The sequence below is a fragment of the Somniosus microcephalus genome, chromosome 11, assembly GCF_052327205.1.
Source record: "Somniosus microcephalus isolate GS21.2 chromosome 11, FLI_Smic_1.0, whole genome shotgun sequence".
In the NCBI taxonomy this organism is placed as follows: domain Eukaryota; kingdom Metazoa; phylum Chordata; class Chondrichthyes; order Squaliformes; family Somniosidae; genus Somniosus; species Somniosus microcephalus.
In genome coordinates, this window is record NC_140997.1 from 23300089 (window position 1) to 23327197 (window position 27109).

Sequence of the window (27109 nt, forward strand, 5' to 3'; positions counted from 1 at the left end):
TCCTATGCCGACTTGATTCTATGGATAATCCCATTATAAATGTGATTGCATTTACCTCTGATACCTGATATGTCTGTAGGTCATGCTGTGACAGGGCTTTTTAATGTTAAGCTTTGCTAACGTTGGCAACATCATTACACATTGGGCCGTATATTCCGATGCCTACTGGTGTGTACGAGCTGTGCATACACCCGTAGGGACATCGGAAATGCCGGTTTTCAGCGCATGCGCTTTGCATGCCTGAAACTGGCATTTCCGATCTGTCAAGAATGCTCTTGACAGATCCTCTGCCTGCCCTGGAGAAGGTCCTCTGCGGGGGGGAGAGTTCCGCTTTCTGGAGAACCTCCGCCCGCAGAAAACCCTTAGAAATCTTACGCCTGGTAAAAGCAGGCGTAAGGCCTGCTGTTACCAGCATAAGAGTTGAGAAAAAAAGTTTTTAAAAACTTTTTTTTCACTCATTTATCATTTAAAAATACTTTAAGAAAAGGTAAGTTTATTTTTAGCCCTGTAAAAAACTATAATTATTTTTTTCAAAATATTACATTTTTGTTTAAATTTTTAATTTATTGTAATTTCAACTCATTTTAAAAATGCGATTTAAAAAAAATGTATTTAATATTTTACAGTGTTTTTGGGGTGATCTTCATTCATATATTTGACAGGTCTATCTGTCAAGTGTATGAAGGGAGATTCCCTTCTCCTATTGGCTCCCAATGGCCCACGTGATCCCAGGGACGCTTGCGAACCGCATGCGCCCCTGGGATACGTAGGCCCTGCGCATTTCGTGTTGGAGAGACCCTGCAACGGAAGTATACGCACCTCAGGAGCCCTCAGGTAAGTCTGTAGATTTTTTCCAGATCGGGGGCCTCCGCACGCAGGAAGCCTCGATCGGAAAATACGGCCCATTGTCTCAGGACACTCATAGAAACATAGAAACATAGAAGATAGGAGCAGGAGTAGGCCATTCGGCCCTTCGAGCCTGCTCCACCATTCAATGAGATCATGGATGATCATTCAAATTCAGTACCCTGTCCCTGCCTTCTCCCCATATCCCTTGATCCCTTTAGCCTTAAGAAATATATCCAACTCTTTTTTTGAATATATTTAATGAACTGGCCTCCACCGCCCTCTGTGGCAGAGAATTCCACAGGTTCACCACTCTCTGGGTGAAGAAATTCCTCCTCATTTCAGTCCTAAATGGCTTACCCCTTATCCTTAGACTATGACCCCTGGTTCTGGACTCCCCAGCCATCATAAACATCCTTCCTGCATCTAGTCTGTCCAGGCCTGACAGAACTTTATAGGTTTCGATGAGATCCCCTCTCAATCTTCTAAACTCCAGTGAGTATAAGCCCAATCGACCCAATCTCTCCTCATACGTCATTCCTGCCATCCCAGGTATCAGCCTGGTGAATCTTCGCTGCACTCCTCCCATGGCAAGAATATCCTTCCTCAGGTAAGGCGACCAAAACTGCACACAATACTCAAGGTGCGGTCTCACCAAGGCCCTGTACAACTGTAGCAAGACATCCTTGTTCCTGTACTCGAACCCTCTTGCTACGAAGGCCAACATACCATTTGCCTTCTTAACCGCCTGCTGCACCTGCATGCTTACCTTCAGCGACTGGTGCACAAGAACACCCAGGTCTCTTTGCACTTCCCCTTCTCCCAATCTATTGCCATTCAAATAATAATCTGCCTTCCTGTTTTTGCCACCAAAGTGGATAACCTCACATTTATCCACATTATAGTGCATTTGCCATGTTTCTGCCCAATCACCCAATTTGTCCAAATCATCCTGGAGTTTCACGACATCCTCCTCACAGCTTACCCTCCCACCCAGCTTTGTGTCATCTGCAAATTTGGAGATATTACATCCAATTCCCTCGTCCAGATCATTAATATATATTGTGAACAGCTGGGGTCCTAGGACTGATCCTTGCGGTACCCCACTAGTCACTGCCTGCCACTCGGAAAACGACCCGTTTATTCCAACTCTTTGCTTTCTGTCCACCAACCAGTTCTTTATCCAAGTCAATACCTTGCTCCCAATCCCATGTGCCTTAATTTTGCACGCTAATCTCTTATGTGGGACCTTATCGAAAGCCTTCTGAAAGTCCAAATACACCACATCCACTGGTTCTCCCTTATCTATTTTACCAGTTACATCCTCAAAAAATTCCAGTAGATTAGTCAAGCATGATTTACCTTTTGTAAATCCATGTTGACTTTGTCCGATCCTGTCACTGTTTTCCAAGTGCTCTGCTATTACATCTTTTATAATAGATTCTAGCATTTTCCCCACTACCGATGTCAGGCTTACCGGTCTATAATTCATGGAGGAATCAGCGCCTGTTCGGAAATGAGGAAACCTTGCTAGTACAGATAGGCATCTTTTGTTTTAAAACAAAAATTGGAGCCCCCTTCAAACATGTAACCGTGTCCTTTCGTCACGGGATACAGAGATGCATGAAAGTGTCCCTACCATCACCTTTCCTGAGCTCAGTTAAACATAGAAACATAGAAGATAGGAGCAGGAGTAGGCCATTCGGCCCCTTGAGCCTGCTCCGCCATTCAATGAGATCATGGCTGATCATCCAAATTCAGTACCCTGTCCCTGTTTTCTCCCCATATCCCTTGATCCCTTTAGACTTAAGAAATATATCCAACTCCTTCTTGAATATATTTAATGAATTGGCCTCTACTGCCTTCTGTGGTAGAGAATTCCACAGGTTCACCACTCCCTGGGTGAAGAAATTCCTCCTCATTTCTGTCCTAAATGGCTTACCCCTTATCCTTAGACTGTGACCCCTGGTTCTGGACTCCCCGACCATCGGGAACATCCTTCCTGCATCTAGCCTGTCCAGTCCTGTCAGAATTTTATAAGTTTCAATGAAATCCCCTCTCATTCTTCTAAACTCCAGCGAGTATAAGCCCAATCGACCCAATCTCTCCTCATACGTCATTCCTGCCATCCCAGGTATCAGCCTGGTGAATCTTCGCTGAACTCCCTCCATGGCAAGAACATCCTTCCTCAGATAAGGTGACCAAAACTGCACACAATACTCAAGATGTGGTCTCACCAAGGCCCTGTACAACTGCAGCAAGACATCCTTGTTCCTGTATTCAAACCCTCTCGCTACGAAGGCCAACATACCATTTGCCTTCTTAACCGCCTGCTGCACCTGCATGCTTACCTTCAGCGACTGGTGCACAAGGACACCCAGGTCTTGTTGCACTTCCCCTTCTCCCAATCTATTGCCATTCAGATAATAATCTGCCTTTCTGTTTTTGACACCAAAGTGGATAACCTCACATTTATCCACGTTATATTGCATCTGCCATACTTCTGCCCAATCACCCAACCTGTCCAAATCATCCTGGAGTTTCTCGGCATCCTCCTCACAGCACACACGCCCACCCAGCTTTGTGTCATCTGCAAATTTGGAGATATTACATCTAGTTCCCTCGTCTAGATCATTAATATATATTGTGACTAGCTGGGGTCCAAGGACCGATCCCTGCGGTACCCCACTAGTCACTGCCTGCCACTCGGAAAAAGACACGTTTATTCCAACTCTTTGCTTTCTGCCTGCCAACCAGTTCTCTATCCAAGTCAATACCTTGCCCCCAATCCCATGTGCTTTAACTTTACACGCTAATCTCTTATGCGGGACCTTATCGAAAGGCTTTTGAAAGTCCAAATACACCACATCCACTGGTTGTCCCTTATCTATTCTACCAGTTACATCCTCAAAAAATTCCAGTAGATAAGTCAAGCACGATTTACCTTTTGTAAATCCATGATGACTTTGTCACAATTGGTCAAGGACGAAACCTTGGAAACCCCCCCCCCCCACCCCCGCTCCCCAGTAGCTCAGCCAGTAGATGCACTGCCCAGAGTGGAACTGCAGCTCACACATCAGGAAATTCCCAGGTTTCATTCCTGGTCCACGCTAAGTCTGTTGGGAGCAATTGGAATGCTACAATTGGTGTTGCAGAAAATGAGAGATCTCTATGAAAAAAAGGAAAGATTTGCATTTATACAGCACCTTTCACGACCTCTGGACATCCAAAATGCAATGACGTACTGTACTTTTGAAATGTATTCACTGTTGTAATATAGGAAATGCGGCAGCCAATTTCCAATTTGCGTACAGCAAGGTCCCACAAACCGCAATGTAATCATGACCAGATAATCTATTTTAGTGATGCTGGCTGAACAATAAATGTTGGCCATGACACTGGGGAGAAACTCCCTTGCTCTTCTTCGAATAGTGCCGTGGGATCTTTTATGTCCACCTGAGAGGACAGACAGGGCCTCAGTTTAACATCTCAGCCGATAGACGGCACCTCTGACAGTGCAGCACTCCCTCAGTACTGCACTGAAGTGTCAGCCTAGGTCTCTGGAGTGGGGCTTGAATCCACAACCTTCTGACTCAGAGGCGAGTGTGCTACCAACTGACACCTAATATGTGTGTGTATATTACACACTAAGCCAATATTAGGGAGAGCCTCCATTATATGTACTTTAAAATTATTCGATATACCTCATGAGAGGCGCTAAGAGACAAACCTAAAAGCTGGGCCCTCCTTCCCCTACCCCTTTTTACACAGCGAGTTGTTGTGATCTTGGAATGCGCTGCCTGAAAGGGTGGTGGAAGCAGATGCAATAGTAATTTTCAAAGGGGAATTGGATATAGACTTGAAAAGGAAAAATGTACAGGACTGTGAGGAAATAGCAGGGGGAGTGGGATGAATTGGATAGCTCTTTCAAAGAGCCAGCACAGGCACGTGGTGTCCTCCGGTACGCTTGAGGTCTTCCTCGACCGGTGGGCACCGCAGGGACTGGAGTGCACAGTCAACAGTGGAAACTATTATTATTTAACTTTGATAAGTTTCCTTTTTCTTTTGTATAACTTGGCTGTTTATTAGGTGCACCCCTCTAAACAGGGGGCGCTTTTAAAGAACAATAGACTTGCATTTTATATAGCGCCTTTCATGTCCAGACATCCCAAAGCACTTTACAGCTAATGAAGTACTTTTTGGAATGTAGTCACTGTTGTAATGCAGGAAACACGGCAGCCAATTTGCAAACAGCTAGCTCCCACAAACAGCAATGTGATAATGACAAGGTAATCTGTTTTAGTGATGTTGGTTGAGAGATAAATATTGGCCAGGATACAGGGGTGAACTCCCCTGCTCTTCTTCAAAATAGTGCCGCGGGATCTTTTACGTCCACCTGAGAAAGCAGACGGAGCCTCGGTTTAATGTCTCATCCGAAAAACAACATCTGCAACAGTTAGATTCTGTTAGAAACAGAAAATGCTGGAAATAGTCAGCAGGTCAGGCAGCATCTGTGGAGAGAGAAACAGAGTTAATGTTTCAGGTCGATGGCCCTTCGACAGAACTGGCCGCCGACCTGAAACGTTAACTCTGTTTCTCTCCCCACGTCTTTCGGATGAGACGTTAAACCGAGGCCCCGTCCGCTCTCTCAGGTGGATGTAAAAGATCCCAAGGCACTATTTCGAAGAAGAGCAGGGGAGTTATCCCCGGTGTCCTGGCCAATATTTATCCCTCAATCCAATTAACAAAAACAGATTATCTGGTCATTATCACATAGCTGTTTGTGGGAGCTTGCTGTGCGCAAATTGCCTGCCGCGTTTCCCACATTACAACAGTGACTACACTCCAAAAGTACTTCATTGGCTGTAAAGCGCTTTGAGACGTCCGGTGGTCGTGAAAGGCACTACATAAATGCAAGTCTTTCTTTCTTTCTTCCACAGATGCTGCCTGGCCTGCTGAGTATTTCCAGCATTTTCTGTTTTTGTTTCAGATTTTCCAGCCTCTGCAGTGTTTTGCTTTTGCAGATTCTTGTTAGATTCCTTTGGTTTGATGACACTGTGTGGGGTGGGACCCAGTGTCTCTTTCTCGCTCTCTAAGGCTTCAATTAGAACAGGCACAGGCAGGATGGGCTGAATGGCCTCCTCCTGTGATGAGCCCCGCCCCCGGTTGCCCCTGACGCTCCGTTGCTGGGGACGTGCTGCGTGAGCCGGAAGTAGGGCTGCGTGGGTCGGAATGAAGTTCCGGAGCAGTGGCGTTCGTGTCTCGGTGCGGGGAGAGTGAACAGTGGCGACGACGGGCGGCGATCGGCGTGTCAGGGGGGTTGAGTATTTCATTTAAAAACCTTTTCAATATATATATATTATATTTGTTTTAAATTCAGTTGGTTGGCGGACGCCCCCCTCTCCCAGGTGCCGAGCGAGCCGTTAACTGAAGCCGGAGGTTGAGGAGATGGAGAGCGGGGAGGATCAGGAGCAAGACCCGGATCAGGAGCGGGAGCAGGAGCAAGACCCGGAGCTGGATCAGGATCAAGGCGCGTCCCACAACCTGACCGAGTTCTCGGATGAGATCCTGCTGAATATCCTGGGGTTCGTGCCCAGCTGCGACCTGCTGCTGAACGTCAGGAAAGTGAGCAGAAAGTTCGCGGCCCTGTGTGTGGACAAGAGCCTGATCAGCTCTGTCACTCTGCACAAGGAGTACCAGGTAAATAGCCACCGTCAGCAGGCCTGCCACTGTTGCTGTTATTGGATAGCCAGTGATTTTAAAAAAAACGACGCCAGCATTTCGGGCAAACTAACCCCAGCCATTGCATTCAGGCCATCGACCTGAAACGTTAACTCTTGTTTCTCTCGCCACAGATGCTGCCTGACCTGCTGAGTGTTTTCTGTTTTTATTCCACTCACTGGCTGTGTGACGATGGGAAATAGCTGAAGTCAGATCCTCTGAAATAGAAACAGAAAATGCTGGAGATACTCAGCAGGTCAGGCAGTATATTAGAAAGAAAGATTTTCATTTATATAGCGCCTTTCATGACCACCAGACGTCTCAAAGCGCTTTACAGCCAATGACGTACTCTTTGAAGTGGAGTCACCGTTGTAATGTGGGAAACGCGGCAACCAATTTGCGCACAGCAAGCTCCCACAAATAACTGTGATATTGACCAGATAATCTGTTTTTGTTATGTTGGTTGAGGGATAAATATTGGCCAGGACACGGGATAACTCCCCTGCTCTTCTTCAAAATAGTGGCCGTGGGATCTTTTACGTCCACCTGAGAGCTGACGGGGCCTCGGTTTAATGTCTCATCCGAAAAGCGGCACCTCCGACAGTGCAGCACTCCCTCAGCACTAGCACTGGAGTGTCAGCCTAACTTTATGTGCTCAAGTCCCTGGAGTGGGACTTGAACCAGAGAAACAGAGTTCACATTTCAGGGCGGTGACCTTTCGTCTGAATGTGGACTGTGGAAGTCCTTTAACTGATCTGCACCTTGTTTGCATCCAGTGCCACCAGTTACCTCATTCCCACACTGAACGGGTATGAGACAAAAGAAATATTAACTCATACTTTACTCCAGGAGCAGAAAAAATAAATGAGGAGCTAGGAGGTTACACACCAGCGTTCCCCATTTATTTCAATGACTTACTCAATTATATTGTCCAGACTAAGTAGAGTTGAGGTTCTTCATTTAATTGATTCAGATTAAAAAATCTGCATTTGGGCCCTGTACTTTGTCTTCCACAGCCAAACCTTGTTTTTCTGTTCCTTCCTTAAGTGATTTAAAAAAAATTGCCTGATGTGCTTGGTGTAATTTTATTCATTAAACTTTGAACTTTTAATTGTAAGAAGTCTAAAATTTATGGCTTAGCTCTTTGATTACTTAAACAATATAGCAGTTGGCTTTAAAACTGATCAGTACTGCTGCACGATCACATTTAGTTACTAACTTTGTTTTCATATTAATAAAATTAGCGTGCAAAGTTAAAGCACACGGGATTGGGGGCAAGGTACTGACTTGGATAGAGAACTGGTTGGCAGACAGGAAGCAAAGAGTTGGAATAAACGGGTCTTTTTCCGAGTGGCAGGCAGTGACTAGTGGGGTACCGCAGGGATCGGTGCTAGGACCCCAGCTATTCACAATATATATAAATGATCTAGATGAGGGAACTAGATGTAATATCTCCAGATTTGCAGACGACATAAAGCTGGGTGGGTATGTGTGCTGTGAGGAGGATGCAGAGAAATTCCAGTATAATTTGGACAGGTTGGGTGATTGGGCAGATGCAGTATAATGTGGATAAATGCAAGGTTATCCACTTTGGTGGCAAAAACAGGAAGACAGATTATTATCTGAACGGCAATAGATTGGGAAAAGGGGAAGTGCAACAAGACCTGGGTGTCCTTGTGCACCAGTCGCTGAAGGTAAGCATGCAGGTGCAGCAGGCAGTTAAGAAGGCAAATGCTATGTTGGCCTTCATAGCGAGAGGATTTGCGTACAGGAGCAAGGATGTCTTGCTGCAGTTGTACAGGGCCTTGGTGAGACCACACCTTGAGTATTGTGTGCAGTTTTGGTCACCTTATCTGAGGAAGGATGTTCTTACCATGGAGGGAGTGCAGCGAAGATTCACCAGACTGATACCTGGGATGGCAGGAATGACGTATGAGGAGAGATTGGGTCGATTGGGCTTATACTCACTGGAGTTTAAAAGAATGAGAGGGGATCTCATTGAAACTTTAAAAATTCTAATAGGACTAGACAGACTAGCTGCAGGAAGGATGTTCCAGATGGCGGGGGAGTCCAGAACCAGGGGTTACAGTCTAAGGATAAGGGGTAAGCCATTTAGGACTGAGATGAGGAGGAATTTAACCCAGAGAGTGGTGAACCTGTGGAATTCTCTACCACACAAGGCAGTGGAGGCCAATTCATTAAATATATTCAAGAAGGAGTTAGATATATTTCTTAAGGCTAAAGGGATATGGGGAGAAGGCAGGGACAGGGTACTGAATTTGGATGATCAGCCATGATCTTATTAAATGGCGGAACAGGCTTGAGGGGCCGAATGGCCTATTCCTGCTCCTATCATCTATGTTTCTATGTTAAAATCACAGTAACAACAAAATAACAAGTCACTCTTGCCAAATGTGCTGTAAGAAAATTAAAAAACTTTTGCTATCCTGGCAACTCGGTAAGCAAATTGCATAATGTGGAACTATGCCATACAAATCGGGTCAGCTCAACCCTGGCATATGCCAATTTTGATGATCTCGGGCAAGGCAGCAGAAGTGATGTACAATTGGTCTCAGTGCCACTGGGCTAGTGCTGTGAGGGGGGTGTTGAAATGGGGTGGCGGTGTAGCTTGATTCCCTGCTCTTTCTGCTGTCCGGTGCCAGTCCACTAGAAAGGACATACGTGGACATCAGATAAAGACAGAATAAGGCTCGATTGTGACGCTTGCTTTGCTCAAATAGCTTTCTGGCTCCAAAAAAGTGCCTCCAAATCATTTTAGCTCATGGTTTTCCCCATTTGCTCTTTTAGGTTCCATGATGCGTTCAAACACTCACCCCCTCCAACTTTGTTCGTTCATTCTAATTGAATAAATTGACTCCTCTCTCCTCCACTGAGTTCAAATGATCTAGGTCCTAGAATGACCCTTGTTCTGTGATTTTTGTTAATATAAACACAAAGGTTAAAGTTGATAACTAAATTTGATTGTGCAGCAGTACTGACCGGTTCTGTTGCTTCATTGTTTAATGCACGAGCTGAGATACAAATTTTAGACTGCTCTGCCTAACCGAGTGTGATCTCTTGCAAATGGTGCCATTATTCAAGGTTAATTCACCAGTAATCTAACCTCAAAAGCCCCGATATTAACCCAGTGTGTTGTATTATTATGCTTGTCCATGGCAATGGAATCTCGCCGGCATAGACAATGACTACATTTAGTCCGTGACCTTTTCAAATCCAGTAAATGGTGAAGCAAGTGGTTTTACTAATGTGCTGAGTAGTGTGAGAATGATAAACTGTGCATCTTTTCCCTGAATCATCTTGTGGAGTTCACGGCTAAGTGTTCCGTGTACAACTCTAGATTCTTGGCCAGAAGACCTTTCGAATTGGTGGACAAAGCTTCAGCAAACACAGTGAATTATTTCTATGCCATGGTGCCCATTTTACTTCTGCCAGCAAATTGTGTGCAGTTATTTCTTTATTAATTTTTTATTCTGTTATTTTTTTTGTTGCCTCTGTTCTCTCTCATTCTCCTGGTAACCGTTGACATCCTACTAGGGTAGAGTTTCCTGGACTGGGTGGCCTCTGTTACCACGAGCAAGTGTCCATAATTCACGTATGAGCCTTGACAGGGAATTTATTTGCTGGGGGTGGATTGGGGGCGGGGGGCTGGAGGAGAACCTTGACTCTGTCCTTGCCCAACTTTAAGAGATCAGGTAGGCCATTCGGCCCATCTAGTTCATTCTACAAAGCAGAAAGAACGACATCTGCACCCCCCCGCAAGGTTCACTGGATAGTGATCAGAAGTGGGTATTACGGCTGTTTTTGTTTCCCTGTACCCCAGTCATGCTGATTGTGGTGCAGTTAACACTGCCCCTGCTAACTCGGCGAAACCTCAGGGTTGAACCTAGGATCTTCCAGTTCTGTATGACTCAGCTATTCCATAGCAAACTCACTGAGCTATGGGGGAGGGCCTTTATTCCATTATTCCAACAACCGGCAATAATATAGCACCTTTTAACATAATTAAAACCTCCCAAGGCGTTTCACAGGAGCGTAAATCAGACAAAAAATTGACTGGCTCAGATATTCAGTATCCGTTTCAAATGTAAAGGGCCTTCAAACCGTTCTAAAGTGAGATTTTGCTGGATAGTTGCGGTGGAAGATCCCAGGTTCAATCCCTAGTCTCTGCTGAGTGAACTGGCCTCCACCAGGGGGAGCTGCAACTGGCCTCAGCAGCTCTCGGCCAGGGAGGGGAAATAATCTCAGTTGAGTTTCCTTCCACAGTAACTGTTCACTGACACCTGCTGGAAAGTGCATGCGTATGAACCCCGGTTGAAGGACAGGACCAAGCTCGGCTTTGAATAGTTTGCTGACTCAGTAGGCTGCTGCTGGTGTCCTTGAAACCATAAACCAGCAAAAGTCAGGAAAAGGGAAGAACGTAAGGGCAGGGGAGGAAGGAAGAGAGCATTGTGTTGCTTTAGTGCAGGACTATAACAATTTGAACCAGATAATGGAATACTGACAAAATCGAGAGGAAAACATGGGAAGGGAAATGTTTTTTTTAAACGCCGAGTCTATAAAGGCAAGACTAAAACTAAAATGGATGAAATATCTAGCAATGAAACAGAATATGGCAAGACTGAAATCAACAGGTAAAAGAAATTGACAAATGCACAAAATATAATATATACTTAAACATTAATAGGAAACCCACAAGTAAACACACAAGTTTTTCTTGCTTTGTGCAACAGACCAGCATTGTGCAATTGGAAATGATGACAATTGAGTTTAAAGAGGAAAGTAACCACTAGAGGGCACTGCCTATAGCATTAAATGGGGAATGAAGGCAAGTGGTTAACCCTCCACTGAAAGCTAATTTAACTCTGTGAAGACAGCAGTAGCTCTTTTGCACCAGGTTTTACCTCACCCGGGTTATTTGGGGTGCAAGTGCTCGGTGGCTTGGTACTTTTCCCTTCTAATTCTGTCTCTGGCGCTTCAGCATTAAAGATCGAAAGACTTGCATTTCTGTAGCGCCTTTCACAACCACCAGACGTCCCAAAGCTCTTTACAGCCAATGAAGTACTTTATGAAATGTAGTCACTGTTGGAATGTAGGAACTGATTAAGATAGAAACTGTGAATTGCTGTATGTTTAAAGATGCGGAGCTGTCTTCCTTGCACAGAAATAACTTCACACAACCTGATCTATCCTGAGGTAAAGAACATCCAAAACAGACTGGACCATTTTAAATGGGTTTTCACTTCAGTACCTCGCGCAAGTGTCATCCTTCGTGTTTGAACATAGTGTGAACGTTGATACGCTTCAGCTGTGGAGAGCAGCATGACCAGCAGACTCTGGTCCTGCCTGCTGTCGCACATTTATACTTTTACAGTAGGGGATCTCTGAATAGCAACCAGGAGTGGGAACCTTCAATTCCCCCTCCTTCCCACTCCCTAGTCCCTGACTACAGCACCCTCACTGCTGCCCTACCTTGGACCCCAGCTATTCACAATATATATTAATGATCTAGACAAGGAAACTAGATGTAATATCTCCAAATTTGCAGACGACACAAAGCTGGGTGGGTGTGTGTGCTGTGAGGAGGATGCCATAAAACTCCAGGTGATTTGGACAGGTTGGGTGATTGGGCAGAAGCATGGCAGATGCAATATAACGTGGATAAATGTGAGGTTATCCACTTTGGTGTCAAAAACAGCAAGGTAGATTATTACCTGAATGGCAATAGATTGGGAAAAGGGGAAGTGCAACGAGACCTGGGTGTCCTTGTGCACCAGTCGCTGAAGGTAAGCATGCAGGTGCAGCAGGCGGTTAAGAAGGCAAATGGTATGTTGGCCTTCGTAGCGAGAGGGTTTGAGTACAGGAACAAGGATGTCTTGCTGCAGTTGTACAGGACCTTGGTGAGACCACATCTTGAGTATTGTGTGCAGTTTTGGTCACCTTACCTGAGGAAGGATGTTCTTGCCATGGAAGGAGTGCAGCGAAGATTCACCAGGCTGATACCTGGGATGGCAGGAATGACGTATGAGGAGAGATTGGGTCGATTGGGCTTGTACTCGCTGGAGTTAAGAAGAATGAGAGGGGATTTCATTGAAACTTATAAAATTCTGACAGGACTAGACAGACTAGATGCAGGAAGGATGTTCCCGATGGTTCTGGACTCCCTGACCAGAGGTCACAGTCTAAGGATAAGGGGTAAGCCATTTAGGACCGAGATGAGGAGGAATTTCTTCACCCAGAGAGTGGTGAACCTGTGGAATTCTCTACCACAGAAGGCAGTTGAGGCCAATTCATTAAATATATTCAAGAAGGAGTTGGATATATTTCTTAAGGCTCAAGGGATATGGGGAGAAGGCAGGGACAGGGTACTGAATTTGGATGATCAGCCATGATCGCATTGATTGGCGGAGCAGGCTCGAGGGGCCGAATGGCCTACTCCTCCTATCTTCGATGTTTCTATGTATCTGAGCTACAGCCCACGGACTGGACTGGGACTGGACTTTCTGCTCCTGATTTTGGAGCTCGGCCACAGCAGACGGTGCATTTAGTGAGCTGTTTGATTCTTGCTGCCCAATGGCAAGTTTTGTGCTAGCTGGGGAGTCAGTATTCGAAAGGCGCGAGGCAGCCAATTGCTGGCCATTTGGTGATGGAAAGGCAGGACTGAGCACAACCCAGCCGTCAGTGGGCAAATGGACAAGAGTATCACTTTGGCCCAACTGTAGCATTGTAAATACACTGCTTATTTTTTAAAATAATAAATTGTGTTTTTTTCTTCTTTAAAATATTTCTTGCTTTCATAGCCTTGAGCTAAATTCTGTTTCCTTTCCAGGAAAGTGACGCAAAGGTGAGATCTCTGCTGAAAGAAATAGCCAGTGACATTCAACTGCTGAAGCTGAGTGGCTGCTATTGGTTGTCTGGCTCAACCATTGATCTGGTGGCAAAGTGCAAAAACATCCTGAAGCTTGACCTGGCAGGATGCCGCATGACGTCACTGCGCCTCTCCAGGATGCTGTCTGTACTCCGTAACGTGCGCTCTCTTGCTTTAGACGTCAACCAAGGATTTGATGTCAGCCAGCTGAGCAGCGAATGCAAGGCAACTCTTGGCAAAGTAACCGAGCTCAAGCAGACTTTGTTCACCCCTTCCTATGGCGTGGTCCCTTGCTGTACCAATCTGGAGCGGCTGCTGCTTTATTTCGAAATCCCGGACCGGACTCGGGAGGGCGAAATGCTCTCTGGCCAGCTGATGGTCGGACAAAGCAACATCCCCCACTATCAAAACCTCAAGGTGTTCTATGCAAGGTTGTCGCCAGGCTACGTTAACCAGGAAGTCGGGAGGTTTTACCTGTCTGTTCTGAGCATTCGGACTCCCGAGAACCTCCGTGCCTTTATCCTATCCGTCCCTGGGATTTTTGTTGACACCGGATGCTCCACGCGAAACTTCCTAGATTGTATGACCAAAAACTTTAGCTTGGAGGCCTTGCAGCTCCCTCGTTCCTGGTTGAACGGATCCTCGCTTCTACACTCCTCGCTTCTGCACACAATTACGTTGAGCAACCCTGTCTATTTGAACTTTAGCCACTGCATCCTGTCTGGCTGCCAGCTGAGCCATCAGATAATTAACGGCGGCCGAAATGTCCAGTCGTTGGTCAGCTTGAACCTCGGCGGCTGCGTCCACTGCCTGCTGTCGGATTGCTCTGTCTTTCGCAAGGCCAAAGATGACATTGATTTCGATGTGGTGGAGGCGCTGGTAAACTGTTGCCCGAACCTGAAGCACCTGAATCTGTCTGCAGCTCACCACCACAGCCCCGAGGGGGCCGGAAAGCACCTGTGCCTGCTGCTGGCGAGATTGAGACGGTTGCGTTCGTTGTCGCTCCCCGTGTGCTGCATTGTGCAAAGTGCCAAAAATGTCGACAAGCTGCCTAATCACACGGTGCCGGCTCTGGGGTCGCAGTCCGTGCGGCGGGGCCTGGGGAAGAAGGTTCGAATTGGAGCTCCCGCCTACCCAAAGAGCATCCCGCAGCAGCTGTCGGTGAATCTGCCAGCCACAGTCTTTGGGACTCTACTGGAGAATGTTCCCTTTTTGGAAGAGCTCGAGTTGATTGGGTCCAGCTTCTCCTCTAACGTGCCTCGAAATGAGCCCGCCATCAGGAACATGCAGCCACCCTGCGAACGAGCGCAGCGGATCCGAGACGAAGAGCTGGCGCTCATCGGACAGTTGGCGCGCTTGCGCTCCCTGACCTTGGCCCAGCTTCCTGGCATTCTGACTGGGTCAGGGCTGATTGGCATTGGACTGAAGTGTCAGCAGCTGCGGACGTTGTCCCTGGCAAACCTGGGTCTGCTGGGGAAAGTTGCTTACATGCCAGCTTTGTGTGAAATGCTGAAACACTGCCAGCTATTGAAGGACTTGAGGTGAGCGCGTGTATTTATTGGAATTCACAGTTTTGGGAAGTACTACAGAAATGCACCTTCTATGAGACATAACAGCATTTCCCATCTTAATGTAAAGTAGTTTGTAATCCTCCATGTGAAAGAGAGAACTTGCATTTTTATAGTGCCTTTTACGTCCTCGGGCTGTCCCACAGCGCTTCACTGCCAGTGAATTATTTTTTTAAGTGCAGTCATGTGTTATGTTGGCAAATGTGGCCACCAGCTTGCACATAAAGTCTCTCAAACATCAATGAGATAAATCAGTGTTTCTCAAACTGGGGTCCACGGACCCCTGGGTGTCCGCGACTGGAGGCGGCCGGCGGTCATTTCAAGCCTGCTGCTCTTTATAAAACCAACACTGGTTCAGTTCTTGCGAATTATTCTCAACGGCTGGGCCCGGCCCCCTCACAGAGGCCCGCAGCCCTCGCTCACTTTGCAATGAGCCGATTCCTCTCCCTGGCGCCGCGACCCCTGTGCCACCCTCCCGACAGGTGACCAGAGCGCCGCCTGCGGGGTCTTTCAGACGCGTGCCTGAACGTGTTCACGCAAACTCGTACAATCCCACAGTGCAGCTGTTACAGAACATGGCGGTGGGACAGTGCGGCGGTGAGTCAGGCTTCCAGCAGCATCCCAGCATGTGCGTGGGTGCTCGTGCCCTCACTCGCTCAGCTTGGCCAGCCTGCTGACAGCTTTAAAAATTGTCCAGCTCTAAGTGGCTAATTAGTGGCCATCTGTTGCTGCGGAGTGAGTGCCCAGAATCGGGGTATGAAGCAGACACACCCATCTCACTGATAATCTGTAAGTAAATAGCTGTTTTCTTAAAAGCATTATTAAAACACACTTTACATGCCGCACTTTCATATTCTGCGTATTCTTATAGTAATTTAGATTGGGGGTGTTCGTGATTGTTAATCCATTTGAAAAGCAGTCCTTCAACCAAAAAAGTTTGAGAACCACACAGATAAATGACCAGTTACGGTTATGTTACTGGGCTAGTAATCCAGAGGCCTGGGCTAATCTAGAGAATTTGACTTCAAATCCCACCATGACAGATGGAGAATTTGAATTTAGAATTTTTAAAAAAATTAAAAAACGCTGGTTTCAGTAAAAGTGACCATAAAGTTGTTGGATTGTCGTAAAAATCCAGCTGGTTCACTAATGTCCTTTAGGGAAGGAAACTTGCCGTCCTTACCCGTTCTGGCACTTGCCTGACTCCAGACCCGCACCAACTTTTAACTGCCCTCGGTTGTATGAAACTGCTCAAGAAGCAGGCCCGGCACCACCTGGTTGCGCTGGTGGCCTCCTCAGCTGCCACGGATCACTGCTTTCAGCAGGTGAGGGAAAGAACTGTGTAGAGCTAGTGTTCCCGCTCGTGTTCAGCTGTTGTCTGCTGCGCCACTATCCAGTGACATTGCACTCGTTGTTTGTCATACCTTGTGCTCCTTATTTGTACGCTCTCTCTCGCGCTCTCTCTCATTCGAGGCTCTGCTAATTACCGTGTGCTGTAGTAATTTGTGGCATGTTTTATTGTTTTGTTTGCTTTACTCTGTATGTCATGGATGGGGGGGAAATGATATAACTGTTTGCATCGATGGGGGAGTTACCTTTCTGTCTGTTTTAGCTATTCTGCCCTTGAGTAATTTTGCTCAGTGCTACATTGTTCATTTGTGGAGGTCGATTTTTGAGACAAATACTTAGACCCATGGGAGTAATATTTTTGTCCCAACAAATGCTTATTCATTGCAGTGCCCAATTAACATAAGTAAAACTACAGATTTGAATAGCGTTTATGTGATTAGACGGGAATTGTGGCTACAGGGAATTCGACATCACTATCTGCAGGGTTTAACTGCCAATAGTTATTAACCGCCGAATGTGACTTGTAGTGACCAGGCAGCTGCTGTCTTATCGCTCCTGCCTGTTTTATTTATTTATATATTGCACAGGTGTCTCTCTTATCTATCACCTTTATCTTGCGATTTCTCTTTCTTTTCTTTCCTCCCTGTACTCTTGTGTTGTGTCTTTTTTCTTTTCCTTTCCTCACTGGGTGAAGAAAGGAGCTGCCAGTGGCACCATCTTCTGCAGCTCCTCCGGTTTTGCTGCATTTCCACTCTTTTTCCCCCCCGCTTCCTTCCTGTCCGATTCTCCTCATCTTTTCCCATCCCCACCCTCTGCCTTACAGTTTCCCCCTTTCTCCCCCCGTCTTCACTTTCTCTCCATAGCCTTCCTGTTGCTTCTCCATTTCCATTCCCAGTGTCCCTCTTTCTTACTCTCTCCCCTCTTATTTTCTCCCTAAAATTGCTGTTCCTCTGCCTGATCACCCCCCCACTGTCTCCGTCCCTCCTCGCCCCCCCCCACTGTCTCCGTCCCTCCTCGCCCCCCCCCACTGTCTCCGTCCCTCCTCGCCCCCCCCCCACTGTCTCCGTCCCTCCTCGCCCCCCCCCCCACTGTCTCCGTCCCTCCTCGCCCCCCCCCCACTGTCTCCGTCCCTCCTCGCCCCCCCCCACTATCTCCGTCCCTCCTCGCCCCCCCCCCCACTGTCTCCGTCCCTCCTCGCCCCCCCCCACTGTCTCCGTCCCTCCTCGCCCCCCCCCCCCACTGTCTCCGTCCCTCCTCGCCCCCCCCCCACTGTCTCCGTCCCTCCCCCCACCCCACTGTCTCCGTCCCTCCTCGCCCCCCCCCCCCACTGTCTCCGTCCCTCCTCGCCCCCCCCCACTGTCTCCGTCCCTCCCCCCACCCCACTGTCTCCGTCCCTCCTCCCCCCCACCCCACTGTCTCCGTCCCTCCTCCCCCCACCCCACTGTCTCCGTCCCTCCTCGCCCCCCCCCCCACTGTCTCCGTCCCTCCTCGCCCCCCCCCCCCACTGTCTCCGTCCCTCCTCGCCCCCCCCCCACTGTCTCCATCCCTCCTCGCCCCCCCACTGTCTCCATCCCTCCTCGCCCCCCCACTGTCTCCATCCCTCCTCGCCCCCCCCACTGTCTCCATCCCTCCTCGCCCCCCCACTGTCTCCATCCCTCCTCGCCCCCCCACTGTCTCCATCCCTCCTCGCCCCCCCCACTGTCTCCATCCCTCCTCGCCCCCCCCCACTGTCTCCATCCCTCCTCGCCCCCCCCCACTGTCTCCATCCCTCCTCGCCCCCCCACTGTCTCCATCCCTCCTCGCCCCCCCACTGTCTCCATCCCTCCTCGCCCCCCCCACTGTCTCCATCCCTCCTCACCCCCCCACTGTCTCCATCCCTCCTTGCCCCCCCACTGTCTCCATCCCTCCTTGCCCCCCCACTGTCTCCATCCCTCCTCGCCCCCCCACTGTCTCCATCCCTCCTCGCCCCCCCCACTGTCTCCATCCCTTCTCGCCCCCCCCCCACTGTCTCCACCCCTCCTCGCCCCCCCCCACTGTCTCCGTCCCTCCTCGCCCCCCCACACTGTCTCCGTCCCTCCTCGCCCCCCCCACTGTCTCCGTCCCTCCTCGCCCCCCCCACTGTCTCCGTCCCTCCTCGCCCCCCCCACTGTCTCCGTCCCTCCTCCCCCCCCCCCCACTGTCTCCGTCCCTCCTCCTCCTCCCCCCCCCCCCACTGTCTCCGTCCCTCCTCCCCCCCCACTGTCTCCGTCCCTCCTCCCCCCCCACTGTCTCCGTCCCTCCTCCCCCCCCACTGTCTCCGTCCCTCCTCCCCCCCCACTGTCTCCGTCCCTCCTCCCCCCCCACTGTCTCCGTCCCTCCTCCCCCCCCCACTGTCTCCGTCCCTCCTCCCCCCCCCCACTGTCTCCGTCCCTCCTCCCCCCCCACTGTCTCCGTCCCTCCTCCCCCCCCACTGTCTCCGTCCCTCCTCCCCCCCCACTGTCTCCGTCCCTCCTCCCCCCCCCACTGTCTCCGTCCCTCCTCCCCCCCCACTGTCTCCGTCCCTCCTCCCCCCCCACTGTCTCCGTCCCTCCTCCCCCCCCCACTGTCTCCGTCCCTCCTCCCCCCCCACTGTCTCCGTCCCTCCTCCCCCCCCCACTGTCTCCGTCCCTCCTCCCCCCCCCCACTGTCTCCGTCCCTCCTCCCCCCCCCCCACTGTCTCCGTCCCTCCTCCCCCCCCCCCACTGTCTCCGTCCCTCCTCCCCCCCCCCTGTCTCCGTCCCTCCTCCCCCCCCCCCTGTCTCCGTCCCTCCTCCCCCCCCCACTGTCTCCGTCCCTCCTCCCTCCCCCCCACTGTCTCCGTCCCTCCCCCCACCCCACTGTCTCCGTCCCTCCTCCCCCCACCCCACTGTCTCCGTCCCTCCTCGCCCCCCCCCCACTGTCTCCATCCCTCCTCGCCCCCCCACTGTCTCCATCCCTCCTCGCCCCCCCACTGTCTCCATCCCTCCTCGCCCCCCCCACTGTCTCCATCCCTCCTCGCCCCCCTCCCCCCTCGCCCCCCACTGTCTCCATCCCTCTCGCCGTCCTCCCTCCTCGCCCCCCCCACTGTCTCCATCCCCCCCTCCTCGCCCCCCCACTGTCTCCATCCCTCCTCGCCCCCCCACTGTCTCCATCCCTCCTCGCCCCCCCCACTGTCTCCATCCCTCCTCGCCCCCCCCCACTGTCTCCATCCCTCCTCGCCCCCCCCACTGTCTCCATCCCTCCTCGCCCCCCCACTGTCTCCATCCCTCCTCGCCCCCCACTGTCTCCATCCCTCCTCGCCCCCCCCACTGTCTCCATCCCTCCTCACCCCCCCCACTGTCTCCATCCCTCCTTGCCCCCCCACTGTCTCCATCCCTCCTCGCCCCCCCCACTGTCTCCATCCCTCCTCGCCCCCCCCACTGTCTCCATCCCTTCTCGCCCCCCCCCCCACTGTCTCCACCCCTCCTCGCCCCCCCCACTGTCTCCGTCCCTCCTCGCCCCCCCACACTGTCTCCGTCCCTCCTCGCCCCCCCCACTGTCTCCGTCCCTCCTCGCCCTGTCTCCGTCCCTCCTCCCCCCCCCCCCACTGTCTCCGTCCCTCCTCCCCCCCCACTGTCTCCGTCCCTCCTCCCCCCCCACTGTCTCCGTCCCTCCTCCCCCCCCACTGTCTCCGTCCCTCCTCCCCCCCCCCACTGTCTCCGTCCCTCCTCCCCCCCCCCACTGTCTCCGTCCCTCCTCCCCCCCCCACTGTCTCCGTCCCTCCTCCCCCCCCACTGTCTCCGTCCCTCCTCCCCCCCCACTGTCTCCGTCCCTCCTCCCCCCCCACTGTCTCCGTCCCTCCTCCCCCCCCACTGTCTCCGTCCCTCCTCCCCCCCCACTGTCTCCGTCCCTCCTCCCCCCCCACTGTCTCCGTCCCTCCTCCCCCCCCACTGTCTCCGTCCCTCCTCCCCCCCCCACTGTCTCCGTCCCTCCTCCCCCACTGTCTCCGTCCCTCCTCCCCCACTGTCTCCGTCCCTCCTCCCCCCCCACTGTCTCCGTCCCTCCTCCCCCCCCCACTGTCTCCGTCCCTCCTCCCCCCCCACTGTCTCCGTCCCTCCTCCCCCCCCACTGTCTCCGTCCCTCCTCCCCCCCCCACTGTCTCCGTCCCTCCTCCCCCCCCCACTGTCTCCGTCCCTCCTCCCCCCCCCACTGTCTCCGTCCCTCCTCCCCCCCCCCCACTGTCTCCGTCCCTCCTCCCCCCCCCCACTGTCTCCGTCCCTCCTTCCCCCCCCACTGTCTCCGTCCCTCCTCCCCCCCCCCACTGTCTCCGTCCCTCCTCCCCCCCCCCACTGTCTCCGTCCCTCCTCCCCCCCCCACTGTCTCTGTCCCTCCTCCCCCCCCCCCACTGTCTCCGTCCCTCCTCCCCCCCCCCCACTGTCTCCGTCCCTCCTCCCCCCCCCCTGTCTCCGTCCCTCCTCCCCCCCCCCTGTCTCCGTCCCTCCTCCCCCCCCCCACTGTCTCCGTCCCTCCTCCCTCCCCCCCACTGTCTCCGTCCCTCCCCCCACCCCACTGTCTCCGTCCCTCCTCCCCCCACCCCACTGTCTCCGTCCCTCCTCGCCCCCCCCACTGTCTCCGTCCCTCCTCGCCCCCCCCACTGTCTCCGTCCCTCCTCGCCCCCCCCACTGTCTCCGTCCCTCCTCGCCCCCCCCACTGTCTCCGTCCCTCCTCGCCCCCCCACTGTCTCCGTCCCTCCTCGCCCCCCCACTGTCTCCGTCCCTCCTCGCCCCCCCACTGTCTCCGTCCCTCCTCGCCCCCCCACTGTCTCCGTCCCTCCTCGCCCCCCCACTGTCTCCGTCCCTCCTCGCCCCCCCACTGTCTCCGTCCCTCCTCGCCCCCCCACTGTCTCCGTCCCTCCTCGCCCCCCCACTGTCTCCGTCCCTCCTCGCCCCCCCACTGTCTCCGTCCCTCCTCGCCCCCCCACTGTCTCCGTCCCTCCTCGCCCCCCCACTGTCTCCGTCCCTCCTCGCCCCCCCCACTGTCTCCGTCCCTCCTCGCCCCCCCACTGTCTCCGTCCCTCCTCGCCCCCCCACTGTCTCCGTCCCTCCTCGCCCCCCCACTGTCTCCGTCCCTCCTCGCCCCCCCACTGTCTCCGTCCCTCCTCGCCCCCCCACTGTCTCCGTCCCTCCTCGCCCCCCCACTGTCTCCGTCCCTCCTCGCCCCCCCACTGTCTCCGTCCCTCCTCGCCCCCCCACTGTCTCCGTCCCTCCTCGCCCCCCCCCACTGTCTCCGTCCCTCCTCGCCCCCCCCCCACTGTCTCCGTCCCTCCTCGCCCCCCCCCCACTGTCTCCGTCCCTCCTCGCCCCCCCCCACTGTCTCCGTCCCTCCTCGCCCCCCCACTGTCTCCGTCCCTCCTCGTCCCCCCACTGTCTCCGTCCCTCCTCGCCCCCCCACTGTCTCCGTCCCTCCTCGCCCCCCCACTGTCTCCGTCCCTCCTCGCCCCCCCACTGTCTCCGTCCCTCCTCGCCCCCCCACTGTCTCCGTCCCTCCTCGCCCCCCCACTGTCTCCGTCCCTCCTCGCCCCCCCACTGTCTCCGTCCCTCCTCGCCCCCCCACTGTCTCCGTCCCTCCTCGCCCCCCCACTGTCTCCGTCCCTCCTCGCCCCCCCCACTGTCTCCGTCCCTCCTCGCCCCCCCCACTGTCTCCGTCCCTCCTCGCCCCCCCCCCACTGTCTCCGTCCCTCCTCGCCCCCCCCCACTGTCTCCGTCCCTCCTCGCCCCCCCCACTGTCTCCGTCCCTCCTCGCCCCCCCCCACTGTCTCCGTCCCTCCTCGCCCCCCCCCCACTGTCTCCGTCCCTCCTCGCCCCCCCCACTGTCTCCATCCCTCCTCGCCCCCCCCCACTTTCCCTATCCTTTCTTCTCAATCCCACCACCTTCCTGTCCTCTGCTCCCCCAGTGACTCAGTAAAGTCTACAAATTGAAAGTTTAAAATGTTATAATCTTAGGAAGTGAAAGTAAGGTAGCACTTGTGTGCAGCAACATGTAGATGAACAGGCACAGGAGACGGACCTTGGAGACGCTGTGGCACGAAGCAGTACCTGAAAGGTAAGTCATGGGAAGTCGAGAAATCGTTTGGTTTCCTTTAGAAGGATTCTGGGTGTTATATATGACACCGGACGCAAGAGTGATAATCTGGCAAAGCATTCCAAATGCAAGACTGAAAAATATATTCTTTTGTATATCCGTTAGTTGAATATAAAATCCTCATTAGGAAAATTCTGGAAGTAAAGTATAGTCGTCATGAAAAAACTCGATTCTTTTAGTTACAATACTAGTAGATCCACCGTGGGGGAAGCTCATTGAGCCAGAGGAAAGGAGGACAGTTGGATTGTACTAATGTGTGTAAAAATGTAGCAAGAGAAACAGAATGGTGCAGGCTGAAGGAAGAATGGCCATGGTCATAGCGAGGGGCGGGCAAGGGGGATGAAACTGCTTTTGATGAATTCCGATTGAGACAGTTCTGATTGTGTCTGTGTCTGTCAGACCGTGTGTAACAGACACCCATGCTGGATGGCAAACCTCTTCTGTGACGTTGCTCACATTGGGTCAACGGAGATGCAGCTTTAGAATGACCAGAGTGTTGCACCGTGTAACGCGCACCAGCTGATCTGTGATGTAGCTCATGGAGAAAAGTAATAACAAAATGCAGCTGCGTCTCGTTCTGTTTCTCTGGTTTTGTCACTGTCTTTCTGTTTGTCTTCCAGCTGTTTCACTGTGTGGCTCTCGCACTTTTCTCGGAGTGTCAGTGCTGTTTTTTTGTTTCTGAATCTTTCTTTTTCTCCTGTCACTGCGTAAGCCTCTCACTGTCTCCTGTACCTTTCTCAATCCATCCGTGTGGCGCGCTCGCACGTGTTCCTAGTCCCTCTTTGTATTCAGATTCTATACCACTCACTTTAATTGTGAAGCCCGGGATACACAGCAAGCTGGCAGTAACATGTGCCAGGGTGGAGGTGGGTACTGAGATTTAACAGGGAGAGGCTGTCGGGGAGGTAATGGAACGTGTGTATTGTAAGGGAGGAAGTAGGACATGGGGGCAGAGGCCTGGAGGAAACATGGGGGCGCTGTGGTGAGTGTATTGGAGTCATTGGGCATGGAACTAATTCCCATCAGGGAATTGGGAGTATACAATGAGATTGGGCCGTGGCAAGATGGTGTCTAAACTACTTGACAGGCAGGGGTGTAGTGGGATTTGATAGTGTCAGAAGGAGGATCGGAGAGAAATTGGGCAGGGGTGCTGAGGTTTAGGAGCAGGTAAGAGGCTATAAGGAAGAGTTCTATAGAAGGCTAGGGCCATGCGCACTTGGGCAGTGGGAGTAATTGTGGGGAGTGGGTATACGACACTCGGTGGGAAAATCTGGAAAGACTGCACTTTGCTTTGGCAACATCAGGAGGGAAGCAGTCTGGGGTTTGAGAGGTCTGAGTATTTAGAGTCTGTCCTACTTTGTTTGGTGGTAGGCTAAGGTATCAGGGCACATTCAAGCAGCCAACAGAAGACACGGTTTAAAAATCCTCCCACCCCTTTCTCCGGCCTCTCCTGGTAATAGTGATTGATGTTGAGTAGAGTTCTACAAGAAGCAGTAACCCTCCTCTTCAGCTTTTCCTTCAGGTACCCACCCTCGCGCCTCTCTCTCTCCCCATTTGCTCTTTATCCACAGTATCCCTTTCCTCCTTATTGTAAAGCACCCGGAGATGTCTTCCTGCATGTGAAGGGCGCCTGATTGATTAAGAAAGGGAAGATAGATTATGAAAGTAAATTAGCAAAAAATATAAAAACAGATAGTAAGAGTTTTTATAGTTATATAAAAAGAAAAAGGGTGGCTAAAGTAAATGTTGGTCCCTTAGAGGATGAGACCGGGAAATTAATGGTGGGAAATCTGGAGATGGCAAAAACACTGAATATTTTGTATCAGTCTTTACAGTAGAAGACACTAAGAATATCCCAACACTGGACAAACAGGGGGCTACAGGGGGGGAGGAGCTAAACACGATCAAAATCACTAAGGAAGTGGTACTCGGTAAAATAATGGGACTCAAGGCGGATAAATCACCTGGACCTGATGGCTTACATCCTAGGGTCTTGAGGGAAGTGGCGGTAGGGATTGTGGATGCATTGGTAATTTTCCAATACTCCCTGGACTCAGCAAAGGTCCCGGCAGACTGGAAAACTGCTAATGTAACGCCCTTATTTAAAAAGGGCAGTAGAGAGAAGGCTGGAAACTATAGACCGGTTAGCCTAACATCTGTGGTAGGTAAAATATTGGAGTCCATTATTAAGGAGACAGTAACAGGACATTTGGATAATCATAATTTAATAGGACAAAGTCAGCATGGTTTTATGAAGGGGAAGTCATGTTTGACAAATTTGCTGGAGTTCTTTGAGGAAGTAACATATAGGGTGGATAAAGGGGAACCAGTGGACGTAGTGTATTTAGACTTCCAAAAGGCATTTGACAAGGTGCCACACAAAAGATTATTGCTTAAGATAAAAAATCACGGGATTGGGGGTAATATTCTGGCATGGATAGAGGATTGGCTATCTAACAGAAGGCAGAGAGTTGGGATAAATGGTTCATTCTCGGGCTGGCAATCAGTAACTAGTGGTGTTCCACAGGGGTCAATGCTGGGTCCCCAACTCTTTACAATCTATATTAACGATTTGGAGGAGGGGACCGAGTGTAACATATCAAAGTTTGCAGATGTTACTAAGATGGGAGGGAAAGTAGTGAGTGAGGAGGACATAAAAAACCTGCAAGGGGACATAGACAGGCTAAGTAAGTAGGCAGAGATTTGGCAGATGGAATACAATACTGGAAAGTGTGAGGTTATGCACTTTGGCAGGAAAAATCGTAGAGCAAGTTATTATCTTAATGGCAAGAAACTGGAAAGTACTGAAGTACAAAGGGATCTGGGGGTCCTGGTGCACGAAACTCAAAAGGTTAGTATGCAGGTGCAGCAAGTGATTAAGAAGGCCAATGGAATGTTGGCTTTCATTGCTAGGGGGATAGAATATAAAAATAGGGAGGTATTGCTTCAGTTGTACAAGGTATTGGTGAGACCGCACCTGGAATACTGCATACAGTTTTGACCGCACCTGGAATACTGCATACAGTTTTGGTGTCCATACTTAAGAAAAGACATACTTGCTCTCGAGTCAGTACAAAGAAGGTTCACTCGGTTAATCCCGGGGATGAGGGGATGGACATATGAGGAGAGGTTGAGTAGATTGGGACTCTACTCATTGGAGTTCAGAAGAATGAGAGGCGATCTTATTGAAACATATAAGATTGTGAAGGGGTTGGATCGGGTGGATGCGGGGAGGATGTTCCCGATGATGGGTGAAACTAGAACTAGGGGGCATAGTCTTAGAATAAGGGGCTGCTCTTTCAAAACTGAGATGAGGAGGAACTACTTCACTCAGAGGGTGGTAGGTCCATGGAATATGCTGCCCCAAAAAGCTGTAGAAGCTACATCATTACATAAATTTAAAACAGAAATAGACAGTTTCCTAGAAGTGAAGGGAATAAAGGGTTATGGGGAGCGGGCAGGAATTTGGACATGAGTCTAGGTTCGGATTGGTCATGGCCCTGTGGGTAGCGGAGCGGGCCCAGAGGCTGTGTAGCCTGATCCTACTCCTATTTCGTGTGTCTAATTCTGTTAGATTCAGGAGATGGTTCTGTGATAGTAGATTGGCGGTTAGGATCAGATCAGCCATGATCTTATTGAATGGCGGAGCAGGCTCGAGGGGCCGATTGGCCTACTCCTGCTCCTATTTCTTATGTTCTTATGTTATGTTCATATGATTGCAAGTGTTGTTGCACATCATCAGAATGGCTGCTCTTCATCAGTGGGTCTGTACAGTGATCCTTGGCTGGCTGTTTGACACTGAGGAGCCTTGAAACTGAGTGTATGCTCACTCGAGATCCACGTGCACTTTCCAGCTGGGTGACTATACTGATCAGGAGAAGAAACCAGTTCTCTTTTAATAGAATATTAGGTTGCTGGGTGAGAAGACTGTGTGTTCACACACAGCCTTAAAAAAGCAGGTGATCGTGTTCACAACCAAATGTTCAGGAGCCGAGACATTGCGTGGTGAGTTTCCTCCCTCTTCCAGCGTTCTCCAACCCTTTCCTGAAGACTTTGACTCATGCTGTGGTACAGTTCCCGGGGTATACCGACAAGGCACCTCCGTGCCCACGGTTATCTTCATGCTTGTGGCCGGTATTAGCAGATTATTTGACTGAGGGGACACAGCGCAGCTGAGCTCTGTCCTCAAGCGGATGGGACAGCCACTTCCTGATAGGTTCAAAATGACACAGAAGATAGGTGCTGGGAGATGCAAAACTGAGGCACGACAGTGCCACCACTGTTGATAGGGCGTAATTGCAGTGTGACACGTTTACATAGGCATTTTCCATTGTAAATGTGGACACCGGAATTTATAATGAGGAAAATCTGATGGGAAGTGTGGAGATGCAAGATTTTCTTAATATAGATATAGTTCCTCCTTGTCAGCTTGGTACCTTAACTGGAATGACCTGCCAGAATTGGCAATTAGGGACAGCCCAAGTAGACAGAAACAAAAGTTACTGCTGTTGTTAAACCCCTTGAAATATGCATGCCTTTTTATTATTGCCCAAATAATTCACATTTGAACTATCCTGTGTGGGGTAGATCTGATGAGAAGTGCAGATATACTTTGAAAGCT

The 27109-nt window shown here is 51.1% G+C and overlaps 1 protein-coding gene across 2 annotated transcripts in view; it reads left to right on the forward strand.

Annotated features, from left to right (window-relative positions):
• The first annotated feature begins 751 nt into the window (after positions 1-751).
• The window catches only part of fbxl18 (F-box and leucine-rich repeat protein 18), a 45228-nt gene continuing 18870 nt past the window's right edge, over positions 752-27109 (forward strand). The window contains exons 1-3 of one of the 2 annotated variants that reach the window (XM_086000334.1): positions 752-834; positions 6227-6546; positions 13415-14994. In XM_086000334.1, coding sequence (XP_085856460.1) covers positions 6295-6546; positions 13415-14994 — 1832 coding nt within the window. In that variant the 5' untranslated portion in view covers positions 752-834; positions 6227-6294. Of the gene's footprint in view, positions 835-6012; positions 6112-6226; positions 6547-13414; positions 14995-27109 lie in introns of those variants that run through there. The other variant, XM_086000333.1, reaches the window with a different exon arrangement.